The sequence below is a fragment of the Manis javanica genome, chromosome 7 (assembly GCF_040802235.1).
Source record: "Manis javanica isolate MJ-LG chromosome 7, MJ_LKY, whole genome shotgun sequence".
Lineage (NCBI taxonomy): Eukaryota > Metazoa > Chordata > Mammalia > Pholidota > Manidae > Manis > Manis javanica.
In genome coordinates this window covers 1212432-1233485 of record NC_133162.1, presented here as the reverse complement: position 1 = coordinate 1233485, position 21054 = coordinate 1212432, and the positions used below count along the sequence as shown (strand labels likewise).

Below are 21054 nucleotides of genomic sequence, written 5' to 3'. Positions count from 1 at the left end.
TTCTGCTGTGCTTTCTCCCTCTGGCTGCCAGCCTGTGCCTGCCACTCCCTGGCGTCCTGCTCGGCCACTGCAGCTCTTTGCCCACACACAGGTCCCCCTGGAGGCCTCAGCCGGTGATGCTGGGCGCAGGAAATGAAAGCCAGCGTCCCCGGAGGGAGGCCTGCCCTCCGAGGGCCTGGCAGTTCAGGCTGAGGCTGCTGTCCCAGGACCTGCTGGCCTGCAGTCCAGCCCTCCTGGCTTCTCCCCTCTGAGTGATTTCTCCCGGCTAATTTCCCGAGTGAACCGTCTGCACGCGGACCCTCACTCAGGCCTCCATCAAGCCTGACGCTCAGCCTCAGAACCCAGACGGCTCCCAAGGTGGGGAGGACAGGGCCTGGGAATGCAGAGCAGGTGCACCCCTGACTTTGACACAAATACACCTGCTGAGCAGCTCAGATACGATTCCGAACCTCAGGACCCCCGGGGGGAGCAGGGGGCCCAGACTCGCCAAGCCATCTGGAACGTGTTTCCTGGTTTCAGAACTCACTGCAAGGCCGCAGTTGGGCTGCAGCTCTGGCACCAGAGGGACACACAGGTCAGCAGAGTAGAATCACGAGTCCATAAACAAACCCTTACATTTGGTCAGTTAATTTTTTAAAGTGACGCCAAGCAGTTCAGTGGGAAAAGAAGAGTCTTTTCAACAAATAGCGGTCAGACGACTGACACCCATGTGCAGAAGGATGCTGGACCCCGAGTTGATAGCATCCATAAAACTTAACTCAAAATGGATCCTACACCCAAACGCATGAGGTAAAATACTTAAAACACTCAGGGGAAACAGGAGTGAGTCTTTGTGACCTTCAGGTAGGCAGTCGTTCCTTAAATACGACTCCAAAGGCACAAATGGAAAGACAAGACTTCATCAAAAGCACAAGGTGCTGCTGCAGACAGCACCACGGGGGAGGGCAGAAACCCCACACAGCAGAAGGAAAGAGAAAACATTTGAGAACCATCTCCAAGGGGCACGTGTACCCAGAGTGTGCAAATAACTCTTACCGACCAATAACGATAAAGACAAATAAGGAATCTGGCCTCTGCTGTCACGTGCAGAGAGCTGCGAGGTCACCGCTGGTGTCCTTATCCAAAACAGCCGTGAAAACAGCCCAATAAACTGGCAACCCACCACTGTTCCCCACCTCAGACCCACCGCTGGACACTGGTCGCCGTCGCAGCCCCAGGTAGGTGGGAGGGGGCCGGAGCCCACCCACTCGGGCCTTTACTCCCTGAGGAACTGAGGCATGCAGGGGCGCACGCCCCGGTCCTGGGCCCCACACCGAGGTGGAGGGGACCGATGGCCACGTGCCTGGGAGCGTCTCAGGGCCCATCAGGTCTGAGGGGGCTGCACAGGGGCTGCGGCCTGAGGGGCACCCCAGGGCACCCTCCATGGGCTCAGACGGGTCAGGGTCAGGGTGCAACCAATCATGGACAGTGTCACCATGAACCCCTGTGCTTTTGTGAACCCCAGCTGTGCCCTGAGTCCCTGAGCATGCTCACCACTCTCGCTTCCCAGACCCCACCTGCTTCAGAGAAGCCGCAAGACCTGGGGCAGGAGAGGGGGTGTTATGGGTAGACTGTCCCCCCACAGTGAAGGCCTAACCCCTAGTACTTCGGGTGGTGAAATTAGCTCACTGCAAAGTAATCAGGCAGATTGACAGGAGGTGATTCTGGATTAAGGTGGGATCCTCATCAGGAGGGGAGACAGACACGGACCGAGCCTGGGGTAACAGGGAGCCCGGCATGGGACGATGCCCACCAGCCCAGGGACGCCCAGGTCTCGGGGCCACCCCAAGCAGGAACTGGCAGACAGGGGAGGGACTGGGCAGCCCCCAGCAAGGCCCACCCGGGCACGCCCGCCCTTCGGGCACTCACCGACTGCGGGCTGTCCCGGCTGCTGTCCCGGGACCTGTTCTTGGCCAGCCGCTTCTTCTTCTTGTGCAGTGGCCTGGATTCGAGGATCATCTCCTCCAGCTCGAAGGTGGGGTCACAATGCAGGCGGCCTTTCTGGGGGGGGACAGGGCACTGAGCCCCGCCCACACGTACCCCCCATACCCGTTCCGGACCGCATGGTGCCCATGGGCTTACGTTGGGTACGAAGCCTGGCTGCACCTTCTTCTGGCTCAGGTCGTCCCAGAGCATGCCGGCCAGTGCCGGGGCAGTCCGCACGGCCTGCAGGCTGGACACACGGTGCTTGGGGTCCACAGCCAGGAGCTGGAAGGAGGCCTGCATCAGAGGGTGCCTGGGCCCTGAGGCCTGCCCTACCCAGGGCACCCAAAGGCCACTCCACAAGGCTGGAGGCTCAGGAATTCAGGATATCAAGGGCCAGGCAAGGAAAGTGGCACCAGTTACAGGCAGAGCAACCCAGTCAGCGCAGTCACTGGGCCAAGGCGACAACTCGGCCTGAGTGGTCTGGCCAGGCCCCAGAAACCCAAGGAGGGCAGAGGGCCCCAGGGGCCCACGGGGACACCCTGCTGGGATCGACCAGCAGTCAACAGCCCTGGCCTAGCTGACTGCAGGGCTGGGGCCAGGACACAACACATCACAGCCCCATGAAGTCCCAGGGTGGCCCTGCGGCCAGTGTCACAATGCTGGGTGGCTGCATCTCCCCACACACTGTCCTGTCTCCCAGGAAAATGCCGCAGACCCTGTCAGCGGCTTCCCCAGGGGTGGGGCTTGCACCTGGACCATCCCCACTCCCCACGTAGGCCTCTGAAGGCCAAGGTTCCCATGCGAGACCCCTGGGCAGGTGCGGGCAGAGCTCTGCCGGGAAGGCTGGGCCGAGAGGATCTCTGCGGGCTGGGAGAGCCTCAGGCTGCTCGGCTTTAATCCCAGGGTGGAAGGTCTCTGGCAGCAGCCAGGACCTGCTCAGGAGGACCCTGTGGGCCAGGAGATGGGAGCAGGGAGTCGGCCAGACTTTTCCCACACCTGCTCCTAACCCGGAGGCACCAGATGTTTATGGCGCAGCTCAGCTGAGGGGCAGCCCCCAGTCCAGCCCTGAGGCCTGGAGGGAGGCCCTTGGACAGCCTCGTCTCGCCAGGCTGAGGTGCCCTGGGCTGCTGCAGACACATGCTCAGGCCTTGGGAGGTGCCCGGGGCTCCGGGGGCTCTGCTTGCTGCAGGTGGGGTGGGGCTGGTCCGGCCGGTGGTGGTGGCAGGGGCTGCCCTCCTCCGAAGGGGGAGCAGGGGCCAAGGAAGCCGGTGCACCATGTGGGCTGGGTCCCAGCCCCACACTCGCCCTCCCTACAGCAGGCCTGCTCTGGTTAGCCTGGGGGACAGGGTGCAGAGTGTCTGCCCAAAGGGGTGACGGCAGCACCTGGAAGCAGGTCTTGGGGATTAAATTTGGTAACGGGAGCCGGTGAGTCGGCTCTCAGGCTCTGCCCAGACAGGCCAAGCTCCTCCACAATGCTGCGCACCACTGCAGGGGCCTGCAAGCCTGGCTGCCCAGGGACCCGAGGTGCTTGGATGCGGGAATCACACACCCTCGTCAGACCAGTGTCTCGGTGCTGCAGCTTACGGGCAGGACCGACCCGTGCCTGGCCGGCGGCACCCTCAGGCTCACCTTCCGCAGCAGGGCCACTGTCTCCTTGGACCAGGTGGGGACATACTGCACGCTCACTGTGCTGAACAGCTGGACCAGGGACTCCACGGCGTTGCTCGAATGGATGTCATAGGGCCTCTGCGGAGGTGGAGGCAGTGCTGTTTCAGGTGGTTGGTCCCTGTCACCCAAGGCCCCCTAGGCAGCACCTCACCCCCAAGTGGGCACACCCCCAGGCAGAGCCTGCAGGGGGAATGCTGGGACCATGGCCAGGGAACCACTCAGAGGAGGCAATGAATTCTGCCAGGAAGGAGGAGCATCGCCCCCCAGAGGACTGGGCCCTGGGAGTACCATCCCTGGAGGACCAGGTAGGGCTGCCCTCCTCAGGGTGGGGTCCCGCAGGGTGGCTATGGGCGCTGTGCCTCAGAGCCCCCCACGGGGAAATAGGCAGGACCCTTGGCCTCCCAGGACTGAGGGCTGGCCCTGCTGTGGCCCCAGAGTGAAAGCACGGGGACCCCCACAGGGGCCTTGAGGAAGGTCCCCTGGGGGTCAGTCCTCCCCTGCCTGCCTGCAGAGGCCAGAGTGCAGCCTGCCAATGGCCCCGGGAATGTACTGCCCCCGGCACCCGCATGGGCACCACTCACCCACTGGACGCTTCACTAAAAGCGTGTCCTCATCGCCAGAGCACACAGAGGCCTCTGAGCATCTGGGCCTGGGGGCGGCCTTGTCCCTCCCCAGGGCCCTCGGGCCACCCCCGAGACCACAGCCGGCTTGGGTTCAGGGGCTCCGTACCCATCCGCGCAGCAGCTCATAGGCCATCACCCCCACCGACCACCAGTCCACCTCGAAGGAGTAGCCAGTCCCTCCACTGATGAAAGACTGGAAGATCTCCGGAGCTTGGCGGAAAGGGAAGGGCAGCTGAGCACCCCGACGCACAGGCCCCAGGGCCGGCACCCCTCCTGGGCCCCAAGACCAGGCGGCCATCAGGGCTGGACAGGGAAGCTGCCCTCGGCGGCCCAGCCTTCCCCACTGACCGCCTGGCTCAGTCCAGGTCCCACAGCCTGACACGGGCGGAGGGCTGCCTCACAGTCACGCTGTAACCCTCACGGGCATCCCTTAGGGTCTCAGCAGCCGGTCCCATCACGTACTGCTGTGCGACGTCAGGGGTGGCCTGACCCGCCAGCCCTGGGCAGTGTGGGTGCGAGGGCGGGCAGGGCCGCGGCTCACCCATGTATGGCTTGGTCCCCGCCAGCGCGGTCGCCCTCTCCCCATCCTTAATGATGGTGGCGATGTTGAAGTCAGTCAGGTGCGCGTGCCCTGCGAGGAGAGAGGATGTGGCTCTGTCTGGAGGACGAGAGGTGCCCGCAGGGGCCTGGGCCCCGCGCAGCCGGGCCTCACCTCGCTCATCCAGCAGAATGTTGTCGGGCTTGACGTCTCTGCGGAGAGCAGAAAGCAGGGGCGTGGGTCCGGAGCCCCTTCCTGCGCCTGCCCCTGGTCCCCAGCAGGGTTGGGGCTTCCCACGAGGGCCACATTCTGGTCCCTGTGGTGGCCCCCCACCTTCTGAAGCCAGACAGACATCAGGGAGGGGGCTCGGCAAGGGCACAGAGCCGCCGGGGCCCCCAGAGAACAAAAGCAGAGCCCCTCGCTGTGGCCTCCCAGGCTGGCCCCTGTCCGAGAGCCCTGTGCTGCCCAGAGTTACTGATTCGGGTCCGAGCTGTCCGCCCACTGGTGTTAGGCCTCACCTTGCCCGACTTCTGGGCACTCGGTAAATGTTTGGCCTGAATAATGGCCAGATAAGAGTCCCAGGGGCACAGAAATCCATCCCATCTTTGATTTTACAATATGCCACATAATTTTTTGTTTTGTTCTGTGATGCTGCTTTATCTTCCTAATTTCATCTGCTTTCAGCTACTGCTAAAACTAGTTTGATTTCCCCAGGGACTGGCAGATGGGGAAATGGGTGCCTGCTAGGTGGGGGCAAGGACCCTGCAGTGGAACAGACCAGGCGAAGGTCCCACTGATGTGGCCAGTCCCAGATTCCCGGAGAGCCAAGCACCCTCGGTACCTGGCCAGGGCTGCTCAGACAGCATCCACTCCACCCCCAGGTGGACACCAGGTGCACAGCTGTGGGGCTGGCCTTGGAGTCCAGCACTAATGGGCCAGGGGGCTCACCTGGGGACTCAGAGGGCAAGGGCAGGCCGAGCGGGCAGGAGCCTGTTGGGGTTCCGCTGGAGCGGGGCTGCCCCACGGGCATCCGGCCTGAGGCCAAGGCAGGCGCCCCACCTGTCCGGCATGTACACACCTATGGACGATGTGCTGGCCACGCAGGTAGTCCAGGGCCAGCGCCATCTCGCAGACATACAGCCGCACCGTGTCCTCAGAGAACTGGACATTCTGCTGCAGGTGGTAGCGCAGGTCCCCACCCAGGAGCAGGTCCACCACCATGAACATGTCCTCTTCGTCCTGGAAGGAGTACCTGTGGGCGCCAGTGGGGGCGGGGCGCTGGCACATGCACGGCTGTGGAGCTGGAGTCACAGCTCGTATCACTGGGCAAGCCCCCAACTAAGGGTCTGAGCCCACCCTGGGCAGGGCTGTCCCCAGAAGTGGGCTGTGCCTGAGGCATGGACTCTGCCCTGTCCAGGAGCGTCTCTGAGCCAGGACCCCCAAGAAAGACAGAATGGCCCTGATGGAAGGCAGCCCAGCTGGGGGCCGAGACCCGGGTGACCACTGGGGGAGGAGCAAGCACCGTCTCTGGGCCATTTCCCCAGTTGCTGCCTTGGCTTCCTGGTCTCCTTAAGAGAGATAAAAACCCAACATTGGAGGGTCGTCGGAGAAATGGGGACAAGGCTTGGGCAGTGCTGGGCTGCTAAGAACCTGCAGCAAGGTGACAGCATTGTGAGGACAGTGGTGGGGACGGTGAGCACGGTGGGGATGGTGGCAGTGGTGAGGATGGTGACGATGAAAGTGGCAGTACGATGGCCTAAGGAACCCCTACTCTGTGATTTCTTGTGAGTTTTCAGAAGGAACCCTTATTGTTAATCGACTGGCTCTTCCAAGAGCCATGTGACAAGTTCATGTTCCATGTGATGCCCCTTTCCCTGCTCACCAGAAGTCACCTGTCCTCATTCTCGGGGAGGAGGGGTGGCCCTACGAGGGTCGTATAGGTTGTGGCCTGAGGAGGGCATGGGGCTGGGCCACAGACCACAGGAACTCAGCACGTGAGCCTCCAGGACAGGCCGGGGGTCCCAGCAAGCAGTGGAGGTGAGGCTGTAGCGGCCCGGCCCTGCCCTGCCCAGCCGCGGGGTGGTGGGAGACACCCCCTGGCAGGCCAGCCTGCGGGGATGCAGACGTCAGCTGAGCAGGCAGGGAGCCTGCACCCCTGCTCGGCCCTGACTGGTGTGCTCTGGCTGTGTGGACATGTGTAAACTTCTGCCAGCCTGAGAAGTGCGGCTCAGGGACCCTCGCACCCCTTTCCACAGACAAGGGCACTGGTAAAGGGAGGGTAGGGCATCGTCTGCGGCAGATGGAGGGAGTCAGCCCAGGTGCCCATGCTGGGCCCCTAGGAGAGGCAGGGAGGGCCAGGATGCAGGCCAAGGCCCCCAAGGAGGGAAATCCCAGGTCTTCCTTCTGTAAGAAGCTCCTGGTCCTATGCCAGCATTGTGGTTGGGGGCTGACCACAGACAGCAGCCCATTCCCGTGAGGCTGCGAGCCAGGAGCTGCCTCGGTGAGGCCATTTCCACCCCACTGACCCACCACCCCAGGGGGGCAGTCACCACCTTTGCGGATCAGAGATCTGACCCTCCCCAGCTGTCTGGTGGAGGGGGCAGGCTTAGGCGGTGTTTGGTGCCTGGGTACCCCTCGCTTTAGAACCATGAGACCGTGGAGCACAATAACAAGACCTCAGGGCACAGGGATGTGGTACAGCCCTGGCAGCCCTCTTCCTGCCTGCGGACTAGACAACCATTTGGCCGCAGGGCCGCAGGGAGTGAGGCCAGGACCCACGATACAGATGGGTAAGGAGCCGGAGGCCCAGGGCCCTTTCCTTGTGCTCCTTCCTCCAGAACTGGGCAGCTTCCGGGCCTCCACCTAGGAGCCCTGGAGGCCTTGGTCAGCATGTCCGTCTCCACGCAGCAGCCTGGGTAAGACAGCAGTCCCCCATGCCACCCGGCTCTTTCCCCCACGTAACTATGGAGCAGGACCAGGTGACTGACTGGCAGTGGTGTGGCTGCAGACTGCCGTCCATTCTGAAGTCCCTCCTGCACTTGCAGTGACCCCAGGTGAGTAACTAACTGGGGGTGGGGGTCGGGGCCCTGAGTGACTCCCCTGGAAGACTCAGCACCAGATGATTCTCCAACAGAAGGTGGTGTCCCCACTCTATCGTCCCCAAGTGCTGGTTGGGCTGCCTCTAATGGACACTCAGGTCAGACAGACTGGGGAGAAGTTGTAAACCTCCCCGAGGAGGCACTGTCAGCCCAGGGTGCCTTTCTCACATGTCTCTCCACCTGCCATGAGCACCGTGCCCGCCAAGCGTCCTCGGGAATGATGCCCCACCTGAAGGTGCATCAGGGGAGCACCGGCCTACAGTGGGAGGCTGCTGGGAGGCCTTAGGAGGACCCTGTGTTGGGGAGGACCCCACATCAGGAGGGCCCTGCACTGGGGAGGCCCCTGGCCCCAGCAGGGCTCCCCTGCCATCTCTGGTGCAAAACTCCCTGGGCCACAGCCACCCTTCCTGGGAAAGCCGGGCTCCTGCGGCCTGGGAGACGAACGCTGGGTGGTTACGGCTATTGCCCCGGGACACTGGACGGGGACGGTGGGGAGGGCCGTGGGGGTCCCAGAGGCAGGAGGGCACCCAGGGAGGGGAGCCCAGGGCAGGCGAGGGTGGCCACCCCAGCCTCGGGCCTCTGCCCCCGCAGCAGGCTCACCAGAGGTTCACCAGGAAGACGTGCTCGATCTCCTGCAGGATCTCCAGCTCCCGGAACACGTTGCGGACCTCGTCCCTCTCGATGCACTGCTGCTTGCTCATGTACTTCATGGCGAACATCTTCTCCGTGTCCCGCTTCTGCACGATGCACACCTGGGGGCAGAGGGAGCTTCAGCACGCCCGCCCGGGGATGGAGCCCCACCAGCCTCCGCCCCGGTTCCCAGTGTCTGGCAGGGCAGGCACCTGTGCGCACCTTCAGAAAGCAGTGAGGAGCTGCCCAGGAGCACAACAGGCCGGGGGTCCCCAGGCCTCTCCGGTGCCTCGCCCCTTGCCAGCCATGACCTGGTTCCCCTTCCAGGGCTCAGGACAGCAGCTGGCTGGGACAGTTGCTGGTGACTGGCAGAGATGCCCTTAGCCAGAGCCTGGCACCCGGGAAGGCCACAGAGAGCTGCCTCCCTCAACCAGGGGCCATCTTCCCCAACTCAAGCCCCCTGTGATGACAGGGTCCCTGCACAGCTCTTAAACCCCACTGCCCCTCTGAGCACAGAACTGCAGGCCACTTGGCAATGGGGTGCAGCTAATGGGCTATGTGCTTGGTCGGGGGGCTGTGGAACCTGCTCCAGGGCCCCACCCCTCAGAGGACAGACACCCAGAGCCATTTCTGAGTCCCCACAAGTCATCTCCAGTCTTCACAGGGCAGGCGCCAGGGGCTGGAGGAAAGGGAAGATTCCAGAACCGAGGCAGAGGCAGGCGGCCTGGAACTGACCAGACGTGTCCAGGAGCAACCGAGTCGGGCCAGGGAAGCAGGAGCCCATTCCCCGGGGACCCCCATTCCCTCGCCCAGGGATGCACCTAAAAAATGCAGATCCTTTTCTCCAAAATAGGTTCATCTCATCAAACGAACTGCTTCTAACAAACTCAAACAACCTTAACATTAACGACCTATAGACACAGATGTGGCCACGGAAATGACACTTAGGAAGACTTTTAATGACACATGACAACTTTTAAAGTACCAAGCAAGAACGAAAAGCTCCACTATTTAACACAGAGATGATGGGCCCAGAGAGACAGATGCTGGAATCAGCATGGGTGGAAGGGAGTGGCCACACTTGGGGACAGCAGACTGGGACCCGGTCCCCCGCTCTGGCTTCTGCAACATCATCCTGAGGCGTCTGGCGACACAGTGCCCTCAGCCCCCAGGGAGGTGTGGCTCCGGGGTTCTGGACACAGCAGCTAGCAGCTTCTCAGCCCGAACGGCCCAGCTCATCCAGTCCAGGACCTCCCCGAGCACAGCTGCGGCTTCCAAAGTAACACCACCACATGGCCACCCACCCCAGGCCACACTGCCAGCCCCAGGCGATGCCCACAGGTAGAAGAGGGCTGCGTGGTGGACATCTACACGCTCGGGTCCTGCCCGGCCTGCACCTCAAACCTGCCATCTGTCCTGCAATTCTATCCCACAGCGGATGAGAAACACCCTCCCAGCTCCAGGAAGGGCGTGCAAGCCATTGGAAGAGCAAAACCCCGGTTGACCATCTACCGGCCTCTAAGTGTCAGGAGGCAAATGAAAATAAGCCCACCTTCCGCTGAGTGCAGGGCCCTTCCAGACTGACACTTCATGCTGCCCAGAAAGAGCTCCGTCCACTGGAGGGCGAGCAGCTGGCCCCGCGCGCTGTCCCCGCGCACACACCCTCTCAGCTGGGGGCAGACAAGTCCACGCAGGCAGATGGAGGTCCGCCTCCTTGAGTACAGCAGGGGCGGAGTGGTTGGCGCTGGGTAGAGCCCCTTGCCTGCACCTGTCCAAGCCGGCCTGGCCTCACGCTGCAGGCTGGGACCAGCCCTCAAGGCCCACGGGCTGCTGGGTCCACTCGCAGTTGTTCGAGATGGGCCAGGTCCCCCTTAAACTCAACCTGTCCTGACGCTCTCTGGGGGGGCTGCCGGGCCACTGAGGCTCCAGCTAGCGGTGGGTGAAGCACTGGGCTCGGGGCCGACCCCGTCCAGAGGGGCCCCAGGTGCTGCAGATCAAACGGGCAGTGTTCATGAAAAGGGTGTGGAAGGCCCGGCTCTGATGACTATGCCTTGGAAACGGAGCAGGCTGACCACCTTCAGCCATTTCCTCGAATGGAATTGGTCTCTACTTCCTCCAACATTCGACTTCCAGGCAGGAACAGATCTAAGCGCCGCGAAATAAAGCCTGCTGACCCCAGCCCAACAGCCCGGGGCTCAGGGAAGCGCCACTGCCACGGGGCACTGAGCCACAGCCGGGACAGCTGGTGACTGATGGTGGGTGACAGCTGTTTTAACGGGACACCTGTGTATCTTCTGCACATTTAGTGATTCACCTCAAATTCTTTTTCTTTCCAAGTAATTTTTATTCCCCAGAAAGCAAATGACAACAGGTACTTAGAGCCTTGACATGATGCAGGGAAGCGGCCTCCTACTCCCACCTGGGCAGCTTCCGCAGCCGCAGGGAAGGCAGAGTCTGGCTGCAGACGGATCTCCTGGAGACGTCCAAGGGCCTGGAGCCCTGCTCTGTTGGGTCTCTGTCCCTGTGGCCGGCCCATGCATGTCTGCAGGTGTTGGGTGGGGGAGCTGGGCAGTGGGCATCTGGGGGGAGCCCATGGGGAGCGGGGCCAGCTCTGGACACTGAACCGGAAGGATGCTCAGAGAATGCACAGCAGAGCCACGCCAGGCTCCTGACCACCACGTCTGGTGACCCCTCTCCTCTGGACCCTCCTGAGAAGCTGCCCCTGCCCAGGATCCCCTGGGGTGGCTCTTTTTTTACAAAGGCCCTATCCAGGGTCCCCTCACTCTCAGAGTGAGCTCACACATGCCCCTGGGCAGCAATGGCCCCAGCATGTATCCCTGGCCCAGACCTGCCTTGCCATCCCCTGGGGGTGAGGTGGGTATAGAGGGCCAGCTGGGGTTTCAGCAGCGGCCACCCGGACCATGGCCAGTATACTGACAGAGACTCCTGGGGCCACAGAAATGCACAAAACTCATGGGAAGGGTTTGGCAGCCCCCAAAGGGGCCCCAGGCGATGGCTGTGAGGGCAGTGAGCTGGCAGTGGCCCTGTCTGACACTGAGGTTATTTTCTTGCATCTGCTACAGTCACATAGCTGGGTTACCTCCTAAGAGATGCTGGGGACCCTCTGCATCCTTCCTGCAGGGACATCTGGGGGCCTAGCAAAGTTGGGCAAGTAAAGGGCTAATTAGGCCAGCTTACAGACAACCGAGTGCGCGGGCAGAGCCGTAGCTACTGAGGAGACAGTGGGCCTCCCATGGTCTGCAGGCGCCCCAGCCCAGCCGGCCTGCAGGCGGCCAGCCCATGTTCCTGCCACACTCCTTCCCAGCCCGTGGCTCTTCCCTGGTCGAATGCTGTCATTTAGCCAGGACACAATGCTGTGCGCTCAGAAATGAGCTGACTGCAGTGATGACAGGCCAGCGCCCCCAGCCCAGGGCTTGGATCCTGGCTGCAGGGCCTGGTCACGGAGCCAGAATGGCAGGAAGGGTAGGTGTGCAGGGGAACAGCGTGGGCAGATACACACCGTCCACCCAGCGCTGGCCACCAGAGTCAGGGCGAGGCCATTATGCCAAGGTTCCTCCTCAGCCCGAAGCAGAAAGGAGGGGCACCAGGCCTTTGCCTGTCTCTGCAGCGGCCAGAACATGCTCTACCTCTGGAGCAGATATTGGCAAGCAAGGGTGTTACTCCTACTTGTTCTGAAGTCTGCACTTTTAGGACTTTCTCTGGGCAGAGAACACAGGGTCTCTGGCTCCTCTGCCAGGCTTGGAACCTGGAGGTGCAGCAGCCACCCTGAGGCCGTGAGTGGCAAGCTGGCCAGCAAGGGCAGCCCAGCAGTGAGCGGGAGCCCAGGCCTGGACAGCGCCACCTCTGTGCGAGTGTGGGCTTCACTGATCAGGACCCACGCCTGACCCTGTGGCTGGCTGCATGCATGGGGAGGAGGCCAGCGGACCTCTGCTCACCCGAGGCTGCCTGGCCACCTGGCAGAGAGCCTCATCCACCCCTGCCTCTCCCAGCTGCATGTTTTAATGTCCCTCCCATGCCACACGGTCATTTGCTGACCTGCCCAGCTCTGTTTCTCCCCGACTGAGTGCTGGCCCCCAGAGCAGGGAGTTAATCTGCCTTGTTCCCAGGTGCTTCGCAGCTCCTAGAACAGAGCTGCCAGATCATAATGAATATTTCAATAAATGTTTGCAGAAGGGTCCCAGTGCCATCCAGGAGAAGGTCCTTTCCAGGCAGAGGAGAAAGTATGGCCGGACTCCCGCCCCAGAGGCCCACAAGGAGGCTCCACAAGCCAGCCACAGGCATCAGCTGGCCACACAGGACTCCTTGTCCACAGCCAGGCCCTCCAACTGGTACCCTCGTGCCAGGAGCAGGCCCGGGGGTCTACACTGATTTGTCATTTAATCCACACAGCTCTCCCAGGGGCAGGTCCCTCGGCTGCCCCATCCTGCAGAGAAGGAAACAGGATCAGAGTGTGGTGGGTTCCCATGCAGCCCCAGTTCCAGCCAGCAAACGCAGAGCCCAGATGCAGGGCCAAACCTGGAATGAAAGATGTCAGCCATCTCTGCCTGCAGGCAGTTTTGCATCTGGATTCAACAGAATCAGAATAAGCAATGGAAAAACTACTGCAATCATGAGAAAAATTAGTGAAATAGCAAATTATCAGATCAATATACAAAATTTGCTGGCCTTAGTACATATAAACAAATTCCAGTTTGAAGATGTAATGGGAGAGAAAATGCTTTTATAAAAGCAAAATAAAAAACTTTCACAAAACCTACAGGACGCTCCTCAGAGACGCCGCACACACAGAGCAGATGGAAAGCAGGCCAGGGTCTCAGACGGGAAGGCTTCGCATCAATATGTGACTCCTCCCTAAGGTGCTTTATAAACTCAACACAGTCCCAGTGAAAATACCAGGGCTTTCTCCCCCACAGCTGACAAATTGGTTGTACAATTCATCCAGAAAGACAATCAAGCAAAACTAGACAGAAAAACCTCGAAAAGAAGGACAAGGCAGCGGTGTTGAGCCCTAACAGGTGTCACAGCGTATTATATAAAGCTTCCACAATAAAGCGTGGGGTCCTGCAGCAGAACAGACAGGAGGGCCGTGGAGCAGAAGAGAGAATCCAGAAATAGGCCCAACTGCCGAAGAATATTTAGTACATCATAAAGGTGGCATCTCAAATATATAGGAAAGTGGACTTTCTAATAAGTCACGTTGGGATAACTGAACAGCTGTATTAGCAAAGACACAATCTGATCTACTCGTGACCCTGTAGCCGGAGTGCACTGCAGATACGGAAGAGCCTCAATGTGACCCGTGGAAGGTGAGGCGATGGAGACGCGTGATGGAGCCCTCGGCCACAGGGGCGGCCACGTTCCTGCGACATGGCACCCAGAGCAGCGAGGAAAAGGGTGGGGAGACGTGACCACACGAAAATGAAAAATAATTTTACAAAGAAAAAGCACGCAAAGTTGAGAGACTAACTGGGAAGGTATTTGCAGTTAATGTCAGAGATAAGAGGATAATACATCTCAGAGATGAGTCTCTACAATGAAGAAGGCCACCAACCCGTAGAAGAACGGGCAAAGGCTGTGCGAATGGCCCTCTGACCTTGGAAAGATGCTCCCCCTTGCTGATTACAGGAGGAATGCAAAGTAAAGCTGAGTAAGATGCCGCTTCTTGCCATCTGGCAAAAATCCAAGCCTCTGGCACACGCCCCGTGGCAGGCGCCGTGCTGGGAACAAGCACAGGGCTGTGCGGGGGTGTGTGGGGGGGGTGGCGACGTCTCACACCATCACGCACACATTTCTCATGCAGCCCACGTCCTCCACTCCTAGGAGCTAACCCGAAAATGTGGCGGCAAAGGCGCCCCCGGACTATGTGTGCGGCATGGTGGCACAGCACTGCTTGTGATCGCTCAAGGTTGGAGACCCTGAGGCCCACCAGACACGATGTCCAGGTCCTAGCCCCTGGAACCTGTGTGCAGATGCCACTTCCATGAGAGGAGGGGCTCTGCAGATGGGCCTGGGTGGCACACAGCTCACGGGGGGACTGCTCAGGAGCATCCAAGGTGGGCGCAGTGCCGCAGAACGGTCCTTATACAGGAAGAGAGAGGCAGGGGGGCCGGAGTCCAAGGAGACGTGAGCACAGAGGCCGTGTCAGGGATGTGGGGCCGCGAGCACTGCATGACGCCCCTGCGGGCAGGAGAAGCGGGGGACCAGTTCTCCTGGGGCATCAGCCGGGAGCCAGCCTCACCCACACCCCCACGGTGGCCAGCTGCTTCCCACGTCGGACCCCTGACCTCCACGCCCGCCAGCCATGCACAGGCTGCCTAGGCCACTCGCCTGTAGCCACGGGCCCGGCATCCGGGAGCTCCTGCACCTGTACTGCCAGCGGCACTATGCTGCCGTGAGGAGCCACGACCGCCGCATCCGCGGGCGGAGCACGTCTCCAGAAATACCGCTAAGGAGCAAAGCAAAGCGTGGAGGCAGTGGGAGTGCTGGGCTGCTGTCGGTAAGAAGCAGGTCGTGTGAATATATTAAAAAGAAATCAATGGAAATGTAAGCCAAAACCTTTTTCAAAAGGGGTATTTATAGGAGGAAGGAGGGCACCACATAGAAGGAAGAGCAGCAGAAGCTGCCCTGTCCTGATTATTCCTGCTTTTATTTTAACACCATCTGAATATCTTACATAATCATTAAATTTAATATAAAAGGCAATCCCTAAAAATGACAGCAAAATAAAACATAAGCTAATGTGGATCCAGGTGGGGGACTCACCAGAGAAGAACCAGTTCAAGTGGCCTTAAACACACCTTGTGGGGTGCTCCTTGAGGGTCCCCCAGCTCTGGCCACCCAAAGGACTGCAAAGATGACCGGCCAGGAGCCCTGAGCAAACTATGGTCTTTAACTGCCATGCCACCAAAGGATGGGTCCCACGGAGAAATGGGCTCATTCCTCAGGGCAAGAGCACCCCGTCACACCGGCAAGCGAGGGTGCCGTCCAGGCATGGGAAGCATCAGGGGTCCATACCAGGGGGCCAGCAGCAGGGCCTTCCGGGTGTCCACAAGCACAGTGCCAGGGTGGACGTGGCCACACAGACAGTTCACACACACGCACACTCCCAGTGGAGCACAGCCTCGCTGGCCTTCAGAGGCCTTGGGAACCAACCCTGTCCTTTGAAAACCGCCTGGTGATGGGGAAGAGCATCTCCTAGGTGAGCTGCGACTCAAATGCATCCTCTACAAACATGAAGGAGGAAGTGTATTTTTGGCCTGTTTCAGCTAATCAGAATAAAGCGACGGCCCTGGAAAGCCACCGCCACAGCCCTAAGGAAGTGACCGGCTGGCAATGATTGTCGGTGGCACCAGCCTCAGGAGGCGTGCAGACTCGGGCTCCTGATGGAGAACTTGGGGGGTGCCCCCAGGGCAAGCCCTGCTGCAAAGTCAACCCCCTCCGTCCAGCCGGGCGAGATCACGGCCAGCTTACGCCAGCCTGCAGGGGGACACGCCAGCTGAACCCGGACAGCAGCCGCTCAGGGCACACAGCTGGCTGGACCCGCGGCAGAGAAGCTGCAGGGAAAGAGGGACGGGGACGCAGCCGACCACACCAGGGGGGCCTCGTTTGGATTCTGACTCCAAGTAATCACAACAAATCATCATAGTCAAAATGAAAAATTCCTAACCATCAGGAGACATGAAGCCTGGCATGGTATCTGCTGATATCTGGATGTTGTTAATCATTTTAGGTGTGAAAAAATATTGCGATTATGTTTAGGGAAAGAGCCCTTATTTTTTGGAGATTCACAGTGAAGTGTTTATGAGTAAATGATGCGCTCTCTGGAGCTCATTTCCAGTACCCAGCGTGCAGAGGGGCTGTGGAGGGGTAACAGCGGAACAGGAGCCTTGAGTGGGAGCCAGTGGGTGGTGGCTCATTATTCTACTTCTATTTTTTGCTTAGGTTTTAAGTTTTTCAAAATTAAAAACTAATAAAGGAGCAGGGATGGGCCACGGGGCTCCCACTGCAGACAAAGCAGCCCAGGCCCAGGGTAAGCGTGGGCACCCTCACCTCCTCTGATCGCAAAGAACAGCCTCCAGCCCAGATGGTTGCATCGCCGTGCGCATGGGCCGAGCACCCAGGCAGGGCAGCTTCCTCCCCACTCGGGACACACGGGGCTGGCCGCTCCTGCCGCTCTCAGCCGTCCACCAGCTCCATCTGCCCACGCTGCTCGGCCCAAAACCAGGCACCTGGCTGGGCCCAGCCAGCAGCACCCTGCCAGGTAACGAGCGCTCACACACTGTCCTGGGGCAAGCACAGGGACCTGGCCACACAGAAGATGGCCCACAAGCAAGGCCTGGGGACCCAGAGAGGGGCCAGCATTCTCATGCACCTCGGCCCACTTCAGAACATGAGATAAACTCCGACGGCCACTGCTCCGAGGGGAGGCCCCCACGCTGGGTCCCTGCAATTCCACGGCCAGGCGTCCACCCTCAGCCCGGGCAGCCGGAAACAGTCCCTGCCCTCACCGAACAGCTCCCTGCGGTCGGGAGAGGAGGGGGACCATGCTCCCAGCCCCTGCCGTCCCTGGTGCTGGGGCCCAGCCTCGTCCAGCCGGGGCCTGACCTTGGAATGCCCAGGCCACTGTACAGGGCCCTTCTGGTCTCTGACAAGGCCGTGAGAGTCTCTCAGTGAATTCATGCAAAGGAGCCAATTTGCCCTTGTTACAATCACGCCAGGCAGGGCATCCACACAGCTGCGCAGGCGGGGCAGGGGACAAAGGCCTCACCCGCCAAGCCCCCTCAATAGCTCGAAAGAAAAGGTCCATTCGGAGGCAATCCATCTACAACAGACCCACAGGCAGGGTCCCAAGAGCTGATTTCAGACTTTCCAGGGCCTCATTAGCCTCTCTGAGTTGTAATTACCCCCAGTCTCTAGACAGTACAAGCTGCAATCAGGAAGTTAGGTCTGGCCAAGAGGAAGCAAAAGGGTGGCGAGATGGGGGCTTGACGCAGGCCGCGTGGGGCCAGGAGCGGCATGGCTGCCCGGGACGAGGACGCTGCTGCCCATGCCCCTGCACCCCTGGGGGAGCGGCCTGGCCCATGCACCGCGGCCGTGTGAGAGGGCCACAGCAGCTCCTGCACTCTGGGTGGCCCACACCCAGGCTCCGTCTCTAAGAAGGGCCATCCTGAGCACGTGGGGGTGTTGGTGTCAGCCCTCGGACTCAGCACTGGTGCTGGCTGTACCCCTGCTCCCAGCTGAGCTCCGCAAGACCCCCAAAGACCTGGACTAAAGACTCAGGCCCCAGGAGCTCAGTGCACACCCCCTCCGCTGCCGGCAGCCAGTCCCCCCACCGCCGCACACCTACAGCCTCTAAGACAGACCGGGGTGGGCCAGCCTCTCAGAGCAGGGTCAGCATGGCCTCTGTGGCTCCGCCTTACCTTGCCAAAGCTGCCCTTCCCGATGGCCCGCAGGATCTGGAAGTGGTCAAAGTTCACTGCAGAAAGAACATAAGGACACCAGGTGAGGTGGATGCCAGGTGAGGTGGCAGGAAGGCCATGCCCCCCAACAAGCCCCCAGCTGGAAGAGTCCCCAGGGCCACCCACCTCTGCAGGGAGCCCCTTGCAGACCTCTGGCCACCCCCTTCATCCTGGAAGAGGGTCACTCGTGCTGCTGGCTGGGGCTAAACTCAGGCTTATGTGCAACGCAGGGGGCCCTGAGTCGAGGCAGAGGTGAGTCCCGGGGGCCCCTCTTCCCACTCACTGTGGGCCAAGCCAGGTCAGCGACCCACAGACAGGACACAGCATGAGTGGAGCAAATGGTACCCAGAGGGCTCAGCTTAAACCCAGGCACCCAGCAACCCCCATAGAAGCCACCCTGAACCAGGAAGACCTGCCAATCGGCAGCCCCAGGAGTCTCAGGGCCACCCAGAGCCTGGGAGCAGGTCCCCCACCCTCCCAGGGAGTTCATGGTACAATCCCAAGGGGCCACACAGACACACTGCAGGAAAGACAGATGAATAAGAGGGGCTGTGACTGTGAAGACTGCAGGCAGGCAGAGTCCCCAGGCAGCCCCAGAGTGGGGCGGGGTGCACATCCCTCCAGGCCCAGCAGAAGGCCTGAGAAAGACCATCCCCAAGGGGTGGCCCTCTCCGCTGCAGCCTGCTCAGCGGGGTGGCCAGCACCCAGAGAAGCTCTACCAGGCTAACCGGAGTCCCTCTGTCTTGTGACTGGGGGCTCCTCAGGCACCCATGGACCTGCAGTCCCACCCTGATGCCCAGGCCCCTGTCCACCCCACCCACCCACTGCCCAGCAACTCATATGAGGCCCTCCGAGGGGAGCGGGAGCCCCAGCTGCTGTCTGCGGCCCGTCCCCCGTGCCTGCAGCAGCACGCAGGTCCTCATCTACCCGGGCAGGGCTAGGCCCTCCCACAGCTGCCCCTGTCTGGGCCAGCCATGCCTGCTGCTTCTAGCCCACCCTGCTCCAGGGGGAGGTGCCGGCAGGATGGGGGCAGTCGGGGGTGGGGTAGGGGGATCCCATGCAGATTTGTTAAAACAGTTGTCGGACTGGCCCTGAAGAGAGAGGAATATTGTAATCACACAGATGAACTGAAGCCATGCTGCAAACGTGGCCACCACCCAGACGCCTGTGGAGGGCACTGATGTTGGTAAAGTGAAGGTCCCCAAACACCGGACCCTGGGCAGGCCTCCCCAGTAAGGAGAAGGGTGAGTCCCCGGTGCCCCAAGGAGCATGCAGGCCTCCACCCCAGGCAAAGTGTGGCCCCAGGAGGGGGACACTGCTCACAGGCTGTCCCCCGGGCTTTCGGAGGCTGCACAGAAGTCAGAACCACTTCCAAAGTTCAGCACCCCCAACAGTGAGAGGCACTGAATAGACCCAGGGAGGGACTGTAGCCCGGGGGCAAGGCTGCTGGTCACCCTGGGAGGGGCAGACCCATCAGCAGAGGGGTGGGAGCTAAAGCCCCATGTTGCCCCACCCGCCCTCAGCCCCCTGTGGCTCCAGGCAGCCCCGGAGGGTCTCACCTCAAGCCCAGCTCTGCGTGGGGTGGAGCCCTGAGCCCTGGAAGCCAGGCTGCCCCACATGCCAGCCCTCAGTCTCCAGATGCAGGTCGCCACCCCAGAGCCTGGGGGCCACCGTCCCTTGTCCTCTGGCCCTCTGTCGGTCCTCCCAGGCAGGCGGGCAGCCTCACAGGGCCCTCCTGCTTTGTGCTTGGCACCAGGAGCTGCCTCAGCCCTGGGGGGCTCCCCAGCACCCCCACTCTGCAGGGAACGCCTCACCTCTCCTAGGTCACTGGGGCAGGACGTTGGCTGTGTTTGACTATGGGCTCTGGGCACAGGTCTGCTCGGGAGGCCGGGTGCCACCAGGCAAGCCCAGGGCTCCCGATCCCGGAAGAAGGCCATGGACGTGCCCTCCCAGAGCAGCCCCTCCCGTGCGGGGAGTCAGACTCTTAGCCAGCAAACACACACGTGCCCACCACCAGGGAGAAAAATAATCAGGGGCAACTTTTTACGTGGCCTTCGGGGGTACATTTTTGAAGCTGACACTTGGGCTGGCGTGACGGTGTGGCCGGGGTTCCCTGAGTTATGGACAAGCAGGACTGCCTGCCTCATTCTCAGCGCAATCATACTGCACCACAGCAGGGCTGGCACCGCGTCAGACACCTGTGCACGCCTCCCAAGTCACAACGGAGGCAAACAAGGTGATTCAGCTCCCGACAGCCCCCTCTGACGCCAAGGCGTGTCCATCCCAGGACACGAAGCCAAGGTGGCTGGGCCGTGCCCCTGACAGCAAGGCTGCGAGCCCAGGGGCCCTGCTACACTGCCCCATGGGAGCGGCACTGGCTCTCCTGGCTCAGGTAAATATTTAAAAAGAAGGTTTTAAGAGTATGTATTCTTGAAGACTTTTATTTCACACCGCTGGCCCTCCAAAGCAGGCCAGAGCTATGAAAGTAGGTCATCTCGATGCAGCCAACTGACCGCGAGCGGGAGACGTCTGAACTCTATTTCACCAGGGTCGAGACGCCAACACAAGCCTCCCGCACAGCCCATGGCCTCGGGCGCCCACACCAGTCCTTTCCGAGGGCTGCTGGCTTGCCCAGGGTCACTGACCAGAGGGAGCCCAGTGCTCAGGGAGCACTTTCCTCCACTCAGCCCAGCGGCCCCAGTAGAACTTCCCACCATCTGTCACAGCTCAGAGTTCCTCATTCCATCTCGGGGCTCCTCTAGGAGCCACCCACACCCCTCAAGGAAAAGGCAAGGGGCTCCGCTCCTGAAGCTTGGACAGCCCTCCAGGGGCCTTGTTTCCAGCGAGACTCATGCAAAACATCTGTGGTTTCCTGGCGCCCTGCCAGCCACTATAACCGTGCCACAGATGGTCCTGTTTTGAAACAAGGGCCCCCGGTGCTGTCTCATCCAGCCTGTACATGGGCTGTGTCCTCAGTCCCGTGGGTCACAGGAGAGGGCAGCCACGGGCTCACAGGGCAAAGGTGGGCAGGGGGGACGAGAGAGAGGGACCGT

The 21054-nt window shown here is 61.0% G+C and overlaps 1 protein-coding gene across 4 annotated transcripts in view; it reads right to left on the bottom strand.

Moving 5' to 3' along the window:
- The window catches only part of STK32C (serine/threonine kinase 32C), a 62703-nt gene that overhangs the window by 5069 nt on the left and 36580 nt on the right, over positions 1–21054 (bottom strand). The window contains exons 2-10 of one of the 4 annotated variants that reach the window (XM_073240098.1): positions 17963–18018; positions 8493–8644; positions 5873–6046; positions 4969–5006; positions 4798–4887; positions 4363–4466; positions 3595–3711; positions 2122–2247; positions 1909–2040 (exon numbers count right to left, since the gene is read on the bottom strand). In XM_073240098.1, the coding sequence (XP_073096199.1) occupies positions 1909–2040; positions 2122–2247; positions 3595–3711; positions 4363–4466; positions 4798–4887; positions 4969–5006; positions 5873–6046; positions 8493–8644; positions 17963–18018 (989 nt within the window). Of the gene's footprint in view, positions 1–1908; positions 2041–2121; positions 2248–3594; positions 3712–4362; positions 4467–4797; positions 5007–5872; positions 6047–8492; positions 8645–17962; positions 18019–21054 lie in introns of all 4 variants that reach the window. The other 3 variants (XM_073240097.1, XM_073240100.1, XM_073240099.1) reach the window with 3 other exon arrangements.